Consider the following 14291-nt stretch of genomic DNA (forward strand, 5'->3'; position numbering starts at 1 on the left):
GCATGCCATGTAGGGCCACTCACTGTAAACACTGGGGTGGCTTACGAGGCAGACAGACAGAGGGAAATTGTGGTTTCTGCGGGAAGGAAAAAGCAAGGCAGGATAAACAGGTTCAGGATTGGCTAATTTGAATAATTTCAGTGGGCTCAAGGGCATAGGAGCTGTCCCCGGCCATCTGGTACCCGGCCCTGGGGTGATAAGCCAGGCGTATGGTGGCCTGTGTGAGAGCCTGATAAAGCAGGTGGTGGGGTGTGGACTTATTTGGCCGCCTAAGAAGGGGAACTGACCGGTCCCTGATGGGCCTCAAAACTGGGTCAAAACAGCATTAACAACAACAACAACAACAACAACAACTGTATTACGTATTTTATGGGTTCTTTGGAGATCCCTTATCACAGAGGATGTTCTGTCTGCTGTCCCTTTATTGTGGGCAAGGACTTTCTTCAGCCTGTATCACACCCACTCTCTCTCTACTACTTCTGAAGGTACATTTCCAGCCTCTTTCCGCCAAGGTCTGAGGTCTCCTTGCCTGTGCTAGGAAGCTGTCTTGGGCAGGGTTCCTTTAAAGAAGGCTTCGAGCTAGCTCTTTCCTGTGCCTCTCGCATCTGACACTGAATTATACATGACACAGCATCAGCAAAGGAGGAGAGTGCTCTGAGAGGGCACCATGGAGGTGGTAAGGAAGGCAGCATCCAAGGCCAGGGGCAATGGACAGAAGTTTTTCAAGAGCACAAGGAAACAATGTACCAGGCAGCACTTATATAATAAGGGCCAGGATTAGGGTGTGGAGAGTGAGGCACTCTCCTCGGTGGCAAAATGTAAGGGAGTGCCACAAAATGCAGCAATCAAGATAAATCACATTCGATGCAATAATTTAAAAAACACATTAAAAACGGGCATACGATGCACATTTTCCCTTTTGCTTAAGGCTCTAAGATGGCTCCGCAGGGCACCGGCACTAGGCAATTCCAGCTTCTAGCTTCCTCCCAGCCAGATCGTACCCCTGAGTCACTTTGATACAGAAATGCTGAGCAGCCATCTAGGAAGGGCTTTCCTTAGGCAATAAACTTTATCTGAGGCATGGAGTGAATGAACAGGGGAGAGGGAACAACGCTTCTCCAGGTCCAAAATTCCTGAAGTGAAAAGGGCTAGAGGGGTATCTGGGGCATGGTGGGGGCAATGAGTTTGCAGGCAGGGACAAGATCTTGTAGGGACTCTTTAGAATTTTAACTAGGGGAGACACAGGCCCAGATTTGTTTCTTATGCAGATAATGCCTTGTGGGGGACAACTGGAGGGGTCATATCTGGATACAGTGAAGTCCCTTATTAGGCTATCGCAGTATCCGTATCAGAGCGAGGGATGACTGTATCTGAATCAGAACAGGTGGAGACAGATTCCCAAGATCCAGGCCTCAGTTTCCCCACTGGAGCACAGATGGTGGGGCGGCCCCCGGGTCTCTGCCTTGCCAACTGGACCACCTCAGGGTCCCCTGTGAGCGGCGGGGGCACCGGGGCGCGCAGAGGAACCTCCCGAATTCAGCCTGGGGCCCGGGGCAAGCGGGGCGGGGCGGGCCCCGCTGGTGCCCGAACGGCTCGCCGCCCAATCGCCGCGGGCCCGCCGTGCCCCGGGGGGCTGGGGCAGCCGCCGCCGCCGGAACGTGCCGCGGCTGCGCCGACGCGCCAGCGCCGGGCAGGGCGGCGGGCGCGTTCAGTCTGGCGGCGGCGGCCGTGCGCGGACAGACGTGCCCGGAGCCCCGCAGCCGCCAGCATCCGAGACGCGCCGCGCCGCCGGGCCGCGCCCGCCCGCCCCCCGCCATGGTGGCGTGGATCATCTCCAGGCTGGTGGTGTAAGTGGCCTTCTTCCCCGCGTCCCTTCCTTCCTTCCCCTCCTTCTCCGGCCCCCGGCCCCCGGGCTGCGCGTGCCCCTGCAGCGCCCGCCCCGGTCGTTCCGGCTATTAATACCCGGCGGCCGCTAAATTTAGCAGGTACAGTAGGTGCCGAGGTCGCGGGCGAGCGGGCGGCACAGAACGCGGCTGCTGCCCTGCGGGGCCCGGCCCGGGCGCGGGGGCCCGGCGGGCGGGGCCGCGAGGGCTGGGGGCGCACGGGGCTTCGCTGGGGTCCGCGTCGAGCCGCGCCCGGCCGCTTTGTTCCCCCGCTTGGTGGGCTTGGCCGAGGCCCCGAGTGAGTGCGCCGCGGGGACACGTGTCCCTCTCCTTGGGAAGAAATGTTGGCCTGGGGTCGCCCGTTGCCGCGCCCCGCCGCCACGCTTTTGTCAGGTGAAAATGACAGAGCCCAGAAGAGCCTGGGGCGCTGCCTGGAGGGATCGGCGCGGAGAAGGGCGGAGAGCTGGAGGCAGGGCTCCTAAGGGGGTTGAAAAATACTCCTCCTTTTTAGGGTTCTCAAATGGACAGCGGCCTAGGCAAGTAGGACGGAGGAGGACAGACCCGAATCTTGGGGTAGCCGCCCCGCGTCCCCTTGTCTGATTCCTTGGGCGGGGCGTTTGAAGGAGAGATAGAGACGGGCATCTCCGGGAATTCACGGGAAATTTCCAAGTGACAGACGGCCACACTGACGGTGGCGATGACACCTGCCAGGCCTTGCGGGAGAGCGCAGAGTCATCTGGGGTGAGGCCTTGTGTGAAGCCATTGCGGGTGGGCGCGGGGGCGTTTTGCTCTGTCAAGCCCCAGAGCCGAGTGGACCTTTGAAGAGCTCCTTCCCTCGTGGATTTGTTCTCCTTTGGAGGTAGACATGGCCATCTATTCCAGTCCCCCTCCTTTCCTAACCATCCTTGCCTGAGTCAGGACAGATTTGCCACCTGCTTGGGGAGCCGGGGTGAAATTGTTCTGGGGTGTGGGAGCCGGTGGTACCATTCCGGCTTTTTCTTTGTCTGAGGAAGAGGGGCTCCCGACTCTGGTTGATTGTGCACCATCACTCCCAACGTTTGGGAACACCTCCCATCTCCTACCCTTCTTGCCTGATTTTCAAAGAAGCCGGTCAGGGTAGCCTTCTGAAGCCATTCTCAGCATTGTCTCCTGGCCACCATTATGAGCTTTCTTCCCAAGGCCAGTGTATGTCCCTCTCGGCCCCCAAGTCATTCATTCCTTGCTGGCCTCTCCACAGCTGTTGCCACCTGCTGGGGATTTGTGCTGTACCTAGAGGAAGCATGTTAAATGTTTGGAAGATTCCTGCGGGCAGAGGTGGCATGAATAACCCAGGGAAGTGGCTGGCACGGCTGGCCCCGCCTTATGCCTGATCAAGGCCTGTCTTGCCTTCCGGGTGGTATTTTTTTTCTCCTGAAGTAGTGCCGTGATTGTCAGATTTGCAGGTGGCTTCTGGGGGGTGGGGGGGCCTCAGGGTGGGCCAGAGAGTTGAGTTGGCCAGGCTGGAGGACTCACTCCCTGTAGGTCCTCCTGGGCTGGGGCTGGAACACTGAGCAGCCAGGGTTTCTGGTCTGGGGTCCATGTGACCGTCTTTAATTTTATTAGCACCCACCCCCTGTATACTAGACAACTAAGAGGGGTGAAGGGGAGAAACATATGTTTGGGTGGGGTCTCAGGGACTAGCAGTTACTTTCTAAAACAACCACACTCCCCAGAAGTGAAGAATTGCATTTCAGAGAATTTAAATGACCGTGAGAACTGCCCCTCACGTCAGCCCAGGACCCTGTGCTCCAAGGGAGAATTTGTGAGATTTGGGGTTGTTATTCCCACTATCAACTCCGAAAGGTCAGAGATAGGACCTATCCCTTCAGCCCCTAATTCTGTATAGAAACCCAACATGGATGTGTCAGTTGTGAGTGGTTAAAACCATTTTAATAAGCAGCACCTGTTTTGCATAACTCATACCTGTTCACTATAGGAAAATTAGAAAATGTAGGTCCATAGATGGAAAATCATCTGCACTATTCCCATACAGAGATAGCTGATGAAAAATCTGAGAAGTATATTCGTCAAGCTGTGTTTCCCTAGGCATATATGCACATATGTTTATATTTACCATGCAAGGAAATTATCGACTCAGCCCAAATTTCCACAAACCTCTTAGCAAAGCGTAGAAATGCCATGTTTGGAGTCAGAAAGCCCTTGATTCAAATCCCAGTTCTGCCTCTTGCCAACAGATCCCAGTTCACAGCTCAGATCACAGGAGATCCTAGTTCGCAAGCCCTAGTTAATCTCACTTTACTGTTGCAAAGATTTCGATGATACATGATTTCTAAATTGCCAAGTACCACAGAGGACATTCAGTCAATGAGTGTTCCCTCCCGTCCTCCGAGAGAGGTTGTAAGAGCTCTGGAAGGGGCTTTCAGACATTATTCCTGCAGTTTTCCAACTGGCTTCCCTGAAGGCCACTCAGCCTGAGTGGGCGGGCTCTGGGTTCCCAGCCGTGATTCCTTTTCTTTGTTTTATATACTGGGGTTCTATATAAAATATAATTTGGAAACTACACGGGTTTTACTGCTAATAAAAACCACTGAGCCAGTCCTCCCCTCATCTGTAAAACTGTAGAGGAGTGTGCTTTGCCCAAGGACACGAGGTGAGCTGGTGAAGAACACAGGCTCTGGATTTGGGGGTCAGTGCCCTTTCCACCTCTGCCTGTCCTTGACCTAAACTGATCTCTTTCAAGCTTTCGAGACCTCTAGTATGGCATCCTATGATTTTGTCCGCAGGTCCCTTTTCCTATAAGCAATCTTTTCATGGTTTCGTAAGCCTCTGTCCCATCAAAGAACATTTAAGGAAGACCTGTCACTGTGCTCTGAGGATGTGGGGGGAGCGTCTTCCTTCCAACCAGAGGCGTCAAGACAAGCTGATGGTGTCTGGGGACAGCCAGCTGTGATGGTGACTGTGTTGCCATGGGCTGTGAGCGTTTTTAGGGCAATGGTGGTCGTTTTTTGCCCCCTCCCACCTCTCGCCCCCTCCCAAGGCTCTGTTTTGAAGCCCCTGGCACTTCAAGTGCACTCAGTAAAGGTTGGTTGTGTTGAGTGAGATCAGAGACCTTAGGATAAGCAGGGGAGCTGGTCATTGTCATCCCCTGGGGACAGAGGTTAGTGGGCATCGGGACAGGCTTGTGCCCACTGGGCAAAGCTGTTGGAATGGGAACCAATTTGAGACGCTGCTCTCTTGCCAGCTGTCTTCCTCCTAACTCCCTTGGCCTAGCTTAGGAAGAATTAAGGAAGAAATATTAGTGCAGTAGCAAGGCTGGCCTTGTTGAAACCTGGTTGATATCTGCATGGAACATGGGAGCTCATTTAGGACTGGTCTGCTCGCCTCCTTTAAAATACTTTGTTTTCTTTCCAAACAACTCAAGGCCTAGGTGTGGAAGCATTTCAAACTGTGCACTGGAGCGGGCATACAGAGGTCGCTCTGTGTCTTCTTGGGAGAATGCACTATCTTGAAGCATTTATTCCAAGGAGCAGGTTTTGCCTCATTGTCTCTGGACAGAATTTTGGCTGAGGCCCAAGATGTTGGCTAAATGGATCCAGAGCTTCCCACCACTTACTGGGTTAGTAGACCCAAACTCCAACTCACTGCATGGGGAAAAAGAGAGTCCTAATTCATAAGTAACCAATAGCTATGCCGAAAAATGTCATTTTCCCACATTGCACATCTTTAAAAAATGTTAGTTTTTGGAAAGTAGAGTCTGATGTTTAAAACAGTCTTGAGGTGATAGCTGAAGATCTAGCTAAGTCCTAGGACTGTCTCGAGCATGAAGTCTCTGTGCCCTGGGTCAGGGAGGGACATGTAGAGAAGCCTGGAAGGAATGTGGGCTGTCCTCAAGATGTTCCTCAACTGTTGCAACACAAATGGAAAAAAAAGAAAACAGCATACACTCTTAAACATAAACTTACCTTTCTTTGGGGCCTGCTTTCAAAAGGGGAATGCAGAAAAATGATCCTGTTAATGGAGGGTTCAGGTTAGTTGATGATTTCTTTCCTGGCACTGGGTGTGGTACAGGGTAGGAGCTGGGTGACTGTTTCAGTTGAATTGTGAGAGGAAAGATGTTAGGTTCTAGTCCAAGTGCTGGTCTGACCCGCCTGCAGAATCCTAAGGGCAACTGGCACCTGCGCTGGGGCCCTGCTCTCGGTCTATGATACAATATTATTGGCCAGCATCATCTTGGAGGTCTTAATAATTCCAAGAGCCAGTGCTCCTCTGGGCCCCTTCCTTTCCCTCAAGTCCCCCAGCCGGCCTACATGCACTGTGTTTATTTATAAACAGGGGCCGTATCCTCAAGGAAGTGAAAAACATCAACCTAGATTTCGCTGCTGTTCTTCTGCCCTGGTCTTTGTTTATTAATCCTGGCTGCCTGCTGGGAAGTAGCTTTTGTGCACTTCCTCCTGCTGTGTCTTATTTCAAGGGTAGCTGACAAGTGAGGGTCTCACCTGGTTATTAATGGCTCAGTTTTCCCCTTCCTTCTAAAGCGAGCTATCCTCTTTGTAGTGTGTATTGTTGGGGGGCGGGGGGGGGCGGGTGGAAGAGCCCTGGGAAGAATGAGAGAAGGCGGGTCAGACCCTCAGTAGCCACCTAGTGAGGCTGCCATTTTGTGTTGTGTATGTGTGTCGTGTGTGTATATGTGTGTGTGTGTGTGTGTGTGTGTGTGTGTGTATTTTCCAAGGGATTTCAAGAGGCTTGGGGATGGGGTAGACTTGGCCGTGCAGTAGTCAGGGTATATGTTACCTTTGCAGTTTTATTGCCAACAATGAGCTGTGCACATGCTCAACCGGTTACCAGGATTCTTGGTGTCTCTGGGAATTTTTCCGAGAACCAACAGGAGGGGGTTTGCATTTGGGCCATGAGAATATTTTCCTCTCACTTCAGGGCCTTGGGAAGGCCCCGATGGATTGGAAGATGGATAGTTACATACATACGGGTTTGTTCTGAACTCTCAGATCTCATCCATCTTCACATAGAAGCACACTGTTTTCCCTCTGGGTTGTTTTAGTCACACCCAGGGCCTTTCCTTTGATTTTAGAGAAAAAGTAAATATAAAGGACCAAGTATCTGGCACACAGTAGGGGTGTCTGAAGGAATCTTGACAGTTAATCTGATATTATAGGCCCTCAAGCATGGCATGTGTACCTAGACCAGGATGGCTAGTAGGTTTTATCTCTTTTAATTGATGGGAGGCTGCCTGGGACCTGTCTTGAGATGGGGTATGAAGCTGAGTTGGGCTCAGTGGGGAAGGAGACCCCTGAATTATTCGTGCAGGGATGATGGTAACGGGGGCACACATGTTGGCTCAGTATTTGCTCCCCCAGGACTTATTTGGTGGTCCAGTGTTTAAGACTCCGTGCTTCCGCTGCAGGGGTCGCTGGTTCAATCCCTGGTCGGGGAACTAAGATCCCACATACCGCATGGTGTGGCCAAAAAAAATTAAAAGTTTAAAGCATTTGCTCTCCCAAACTCGGCCTGTTCCTGATCACAGAAGGTCTGTCCCACTGTCAGAGTTTTAAGAAGCTTCCCTAAATTAGTAGACAGGAGGAGCATCCTTTAACTGAGTTAACATCCCCTCCTGACACCCTGCCCCCACCAGGCTTTGTCAGTCACCTGGCAGTTCTAGGCCATAGGTACCTCCTTGACGCCAGCACAGGGAGCTGTCCAGCCAGTGGCTCTCCAGTCTGCTCCTTTCCTCTTAGGGTGACCACACATATGCCACATTTTCCCTTTTTCCTTTGCCCTTCACCCATCGCAGCTCAGTTACTTTCTACCTTGGCTGCTCTCATGTACTTGTGCATTCACATCCTTTCCACCTCCTTTAGGGATCTGTGGATGGTACTCTGGGCTTCAAAATGCATTTCCCATTCCCCTCTGGTCACATACCCCATCCTATCACCCTCCACTCAACCATGGAGGTGGGCAGGGACTCAGGCCTAGCGACACATTTCCTTGGGCACAGAGATTGGTCCAGAGGTGGGTCTGTGGCCCAAACGGAGCCCCTAGATCCTTCCCCAGGGTGTCTTGATTTGAAGCTGGGAGAGGAGAGCCTTGCCTATGGGACCCAGAGCTGGAAAGATGTGAAGGTGAGGCTACTGGTGGCTGCCTGGCACATGGAGAAGGCATGGTGGCCAAAGGGGCGAAGTATGACAAAGCAGAGGTAAACAGAGATGAGATACAGGCACAGAGAGCCGGAAGCTGGCTTGATTCTGGTGACTCAGGCCCCGGTTCCTGCAGCTCCTCGTTTAAGGCCTTGATCTGCCCCATATCCTAGAATGAAGGCCTTGAATAGTGCTTGTGTTAATTAAGCATTTATTGTAGTGGTGAGGATGGACTGGGCTATGCTGCGGTAACAGCTCTCAAATCCCGGTGGCTGGAGACAGCACAGGTTGGTTTCTTGCTTTACGCTGCCTGTGCGCTGTGGGTTGGCAGAGGCAACCTGCTTACTGTCATCACCAGAGGCTCAGGCTGACGGAGGCTTCTTTGTCTTAGGGCGCTATCATTGCAGCACAAGGCACCAGGATTCACTGGAGTAGGGAAAGAAAGATGGAGAGTCATGCACCAGTGCTTAAGGACCTCTAACCAGGAGTGACACGTGTCACTTCTGCCCACATTTCATCAGCCCAAGACGATCATATAACCAAGCCTGAATTCAAGTGGGTGGAGAATTACAGTCTGACTAAACGTCTGTGAACAGCCCCAGTGGCCACCGTATATGTTGAATGAATGAATCCTAACCAGCTTTGCAAACCTATAAATGTCCTTTTTTGTTGAAGTTGGTGTAAGATGGGTTTGTTTTTTTTTTTCTTCTTGCAACTGGGACAGTCCTAACACACTCCTTTACCTCTTCATGTTAGAAAAATCTCTCACTCTCCTTTTCACCTCTTTTCTTTATCTTGTTTTTGAGTTTTAAAAGGAAGTCTTAATTTTGAGGAGAAATCAGCAATTGCAGAGGACATGCTATTCCATGGATAAAGACCTTGAAGGTGCCCTACTATTGTCATTACACTCTCCATGTTGGCCTCCATCTACCTTCCTCCAGGAAACCTCCCTTGGGGCCCCTAACTGAAGAAAGATTTCTGTTCCTGGGGCCCCGGTGTGGCATCGTCACTTTGTACCCTGTGACGTGGTGGTTTGTGCCTTTACCTCCCACATCTGTTTCTTAGTCTCCCTCTCCGCTCTTCATGGGTAGTAAGTGCCCAATGAGTATATGTTGGCTCATGAATGAGTCAGGACCTCTCTATTCAAAGAGTGGTCTGTGCACCAACCACATCAGCATCACCGGGAGCTAGTTAGGAATGCAGAATCTGGGGCCCCACCCAAGGCCCGGGGAATCTGCATTTTGACAAGACCCCCATGAAACTTGAGAAGCACTGAGTCAGGATTCAGGGTGTCATCATCTCCCCTGCGAAATGAACACAAATGGACTTGCCTAATATTCCCACTATTGGCTGTAAATGGGAATTCAATCCCAAGTCATCCATTTGTGCGGGATTGTGGTTTATCCCTCTGATTCCGAGAGGTCCCAACCCTGATTTGTATGAGTTCTGAATAGCCTAACTGGATTCCACCAACCCAGCGCTCAACTACGAACCTTTCACAAGTGGGCTGCCGAACCGTGATCTATGTAAAATTTAGTTTTGCTGCAACTGGGGTTTAAACCGCCAAGACAATGCCCGTCAGACAGGATATTGCGGCGAGCAGCTCGTGCTATTCAAGAGGGTGGGTTACAACCCACCGTGAGAAAGAAGCTGGAGAAACACAGGCGACTCGCGCTGGGGACTCACGGTGGGTTTACAGGAACATGAAAGGACTTTTTCTCATGAGCACATGAGGCCAAGAACCACTGGTCCCTAGATGCCCCTCCTGAGGAAGTCACAGGACCCAGTGGGCTCTGTAAATGCTTCATGCCAGACACTGTGTGCTGCAGAATCCAGGCGTGTCAGTGAGTCCTCTCAGCCCTACCTTCAAACCCTCCCTGCCCAACCAACTCCCACCTCCACTGCCACCACCCTGTTCCAACCCCAAATTATTGCTCTCCTGGACCATTTCAAAACTCTCCTAATTGCTTTCCCTGCTTCTACTCCCATCTCTCCAATGTCGACGTTGTTTAAAATGTAAGATAGGGGAATTCCCGGGTGGTCCAGTGGTTAGGACTCCGCGCTTTCACTGCTGTGGGCGCGGGTTCAGTCCCAGGTCGGGGAACTAAGATCCTGCAAGCTGCATGGCGCGTCCAAAAAAAAAAAAAATGTGAGATAGGTCTTACATAGAAAACAAACTTATGGTTACCAAAGGGGAAAGGGGGTGGGGGACAGATAAGTTAGGAGTTTGGGGCTAACATACAAACTACTAAATATAAAATAATAAACAATAAGGACCTACTGTGTAGCACAGGGGAACTATATTCAATATCCTGTAATAAACCATAATGGAAAAGAATATGAAAAAGAATAAATATATATATTTGTATAACTGAATCACTTTGCTGTACACCAGAAAGTAACACAACATTGTAAATCAACTATATTTCAATAAATTAATTAATTAATTAAATATAATAAAGGAAAAAAATTTTTTTAAAAAACCCATAAAGTAGGTCTTTGCTGTTTAAAAACTGTCTAAAAGGGCTTCCCTGGTGGCTCAGTGGTTGAGAGTCCACCTGCCGATGCAGGGGACACGGATTCGTGCCCCGGTCTGGGAGGATCCCACAGGCCACGGAGCGGCTGGGCCCGTGAGCCATGGCCACTGAGCCTGCGCGTCAGGAGCCTGTGCTCTGCAACGGGAGAGGCCACAGCAGTGAGAGGCCTGCGTACCGCAAAACAAACAAACAAACAAAAACTGTCTAAAGAACTCCCGTCACACTAAGAATAAAATTCAGACTCCTTACCATTGTCAGCAAGACTCAGCAAGGCCTGGCCCCTGCCCACTGCCCTGACCTCACCTTGTACTGTTCCCCCCTCACTCGCTCAGTCCCATCATGCTCACTGTTCCTAGAAGGCGACAAGCTTATCCCACCCAGGGGCCTTTGCACTTGCTGTCTCCTCTGCCCTGAACACACTGCCCTGGATCATGCGTGGCCCTTTCCCTCTTTCCATTTAGGTCTCTGCTTACATGTCACCTATTCAGGAGAGGCCTCTTTTGACCACCTTCTCCAAGATACACCCCACCCACACCTCTGTGCTTTTGTCCCTCCCTGAAACTATGCTTCTAATTCTTTTGCTTGCTTGTTTCTGGTCTGTCTCTCCACTAGGATTTGTTCTCCATGACGTTTGAGACTTTTATCTTGTTCACAGCCGTTTTTCCCAGCAGTTCTAAGCTCATAGAACATGTTTAAAATGTATACGAATGATGACTTTGTATTCCCTCTGGGGTTAGAAGATCCTTTCTTAAACCTAGGTTTGTAGAACCTTGATTTGTGACCATGGCAAGTAACCTAACCTCTCTAAGCCTCAGTTTTCTCATCTGTAAATTGAAAGATTTGATTTCTATTTCTGGCAGTATAGAAAACTATATAGTCTGAAACCCCTCCCTACTAAAACTGAATTGAACATTTTTCTAAAAATCTTGCATGAAATACAACAGCGATCCCCTAAAAGTATAGCAGAGCTTTTAAGTAAGTAAATTTGCCAGGAGACAAAACAGAGAGGGAATCATTTTGCAAGGCTGTAAACCAGTACTGTAGCAGCTGCACGACAGACTACCCTGAGATTTAGCTTAAAACAACAGACGTTTTGTTATCATCTCTCCTGGCTCTGTGGTCAGGAAGTTGGACAGGACACCAAACACAAAACTCATTTCTGCTCCATGATGTCTGGGTCTCAACTGGGATGATGCAAATGGCAGTGGCAGACTGGCTCTTTCTTTTTTTTTTTTTTTTTGCGGTACTCGGGCCTCTCACTGTTGTGGCCTCTCCCGTTGCGGAGCACAGGCTCCGGACGCGCAGGCTCAGCGGCCATGGCTCACGGGCCCAGCCGCTCCTGCGGCATGTGGGATCCTCCCAGACTGGGGCACGAACCCGTGTCCCCTGCATCGGCAGGCGGACTCTCAACCACTGCGCCACCAGGGAAGCCCTGTCTCTTTCTTTTTAAAAAAAGAAATTATTTATTTTTATTTATTTATTTTTGGCTGTGTTGGGTCTTCGTTGCTGCACGCGGGCTTTCTCTAGTTGCGGCGAGTGGGGGCTACTCTTTGTTGCAGTGCGTGGGCTTCTCATTGTGGTGGCTTCTCTTGTTGTGGAGCATGGGCTCTAGACGCGCGGGCTTCAGTAGTTGTGGCATGTGGGCTCAGTAGTTGTGGCTCACAGGCTCTAGAGTGCAGGTTCAGTAGTTGTGGCGCATGGGCTTAGTTGCTCCGCGGCATGTGGGATCTTCCCGGACCAGAGCTTGAACCTGTGTCCCCTGCATTAGCAGGCGGATTCTTAACCACTGCGCCACCAGGGAAGCCCTGGCTGTCTCTTTTTGTGTGTTTTAAGGCCTCTTCATTTGGTCTTTCTATGTGATTTCTCCAGCATGGAGGCCTCAGGATAGTCAAGTTGCTTACTTGGTAGCTCAGAACTGCAAGAATGGGTGTCCAAGAAGCATCGATAGAAACTGCAAGACTTTTTACGAGCTGGTCTCAGAAGTCCCAGGATGATACTTCTGCTGCATTCTATTGGCCAAACAAGTCACTTAAGGCCATCCTAGATTTGAAGAGAGGGGGATTAGACTACCTCCCCATGAGTGGGGTAGCAAATAGTTCGCAGCCATCTTTAATATACCACACTGGAGGATTGGCCTAACTTGGTTTTAATATCTCAATAGAGAAAAGAGGGGCCTTGAGTCTGTGGGGTATTAAGTCAGAGCTGAACGTTGGCATAAAGTTCAGACTTGAAGGGCGATTCTGCAGCATAACCCTTAGTAAAAGCATAGACCCCCAAGCACTGAGAGATGACAGTGAAGCTTGTCTGTCTTGCCCAGGCTTCTTGGTGGAGGGAAAATCTCCCTTGGGAATTTGAAACCATTTTTGGACCTGTCCTCATCTGGATTTGGGGTTTAACACATTCTGCACGGTCTGCGTACCCTTAGCTGAGAGATTAACATAAACATTGGTCTTGGGCCAGCGTAACTCCTGGGACATCTGACAGAAATTAATCCAGTCTCTCTAAGAGCTCTCAATACACATCATACAGAATTAGCCCCAAAGCACATGAATTCATACTCCAAAATTACGAACCCCGCTCCTAAGCAGGAGTTAACAAACACTACAAGGCAGGATTAGCCCTCCAGAAATAAATAAACAAATAGGTAAATAGCATACCTATATTAATTGTATATTATTTATATAAAGTAACTATTAATACTTGGAGACCTTAGAATAAATCTTTCTAAAATGAAAAAGTAAAGAACATACAAGAAAATAGCAGGTGTCGGGCTGGAGCAGGGAGAGGAATGGGCCCACGGGAAAAGAAGCAATTCTAAAAGTAAAAAATAAAGCATTAAAATTTAAAACCCAGTGGATAGTTTGAAATGATGAGGGATTGAACACCAAGGGGGTGATGTTTTCCACCCCGCTTCTTGGAGCTAGAGGGGCTCTTAGTGATTTCAGGCTCTTGTTGACAGACAAGGAAGATGGGGCATGAGGGTTTAGTTTTAGGTCCTTCATCAAGGTCAGTAACATGATCGGCTAGGCCAGGACTTGAGGCCAAGTCTCCAATTTCTGAAAGTGTTTTGATGTGGAAGAAAGAGGTTTGTTTTATGTGGTTAGAGGCTTGGACTAGGACTCGTGGGCGATTAGAAGACAAACTCCTGTCATGATAGAAGGAAGAGTTTTCTAGTAATTGGTGCTGAAGTGAGGCAGTGAGCCCCTGGCTTCCAACCCTAAGACCTTCCAACTCTGAAACTCTAGGATTTTAATCTTTTCCCTTATTATAGTGGAGGAAGAGAGATACGAGTTGTTGGAAAGATTCTGTTTTTCAGTGGGTAGGCCTTCTATCCTTGTTCGAGATTTATTGATTCATTCATTGATTAACTGCTCATTTATTGACCATTTGCTTTGTGTCAAGCATACACTGGGCACCAGGGATAGAGAGATGAATGAATTCCAATTGCATCTTTGAGAAGTTTCTGAGTTCACATAGCCAGTCAGTGGGGAACTTGGACTTGGATTCCAGTGTCCTTCCTGCCGGGCCAGTGTTCTTTCCGTTGGGTGGTTATTTTGTGGGTGTGTGTGAACGACTTTTCTGGCTTTGGTTGGAAATTGTAGGGAGGAGCCCTTTCACAGGGGAAGTGGTACATCTGATGTGTGAAAGGAGATTAAACCACTGCTGTGTCTCTGCCTGGGAGACACTGTGGCAGCCAATGTTGAGAAAGAAGAGGAGGCAGA

General features: G+C 49.9%; 1 protein-coding gene across 9 annotated transcripts in view; it reads left to right on the top strand.

The window, feature by feature from the left end:
• The first annotated feature begins 1647 nt into the window (after nucleotides 1–1647).
• REEP1 (receptor accessory protein 1) overlaps nucleotides 1648–14291 on the top strand; it is a 111753-nt gene continuing 99109 nt past the window's right edge. The window contains exons 1-2 of one of the 9 annotated variants that reach the window (XM_033431362.2): nucleotides 1648–1847; nucleotides 2395–2624. In XM_033431362.2, coding sequence (XP_033287253.2) covers nucleotides 2581–2624 — 44 coding nt within the window. In that variant the 5' untranslated portion in view covers nucleotides 1648–1847; nucleotides 2395–2580. Of the gene's footprint in view, nucleotides 1848–2394; nucleotides 2625–5443; nucleotides 5500–14291 lie in introns of those variants that run through there. The other 8 variants (XM_049695895.1, XM_033431364.2, XM_033431366.2 and 5 more) reach the window with 8 other exon arrangements.

Source organism: Orcinus orca, chromosome 13 (genome assembly GCF_937001465.1).
Source record: "Orcinus orca chromosome 13, mOrcOrc1.1, whole genome shotgun sequence".
Lineage (NCBI taxonomy): Eukaryota > Metazoa > Chordata > Mammalia > Artiodactyla > Delphinidae > Orcinus > Orcinus orca.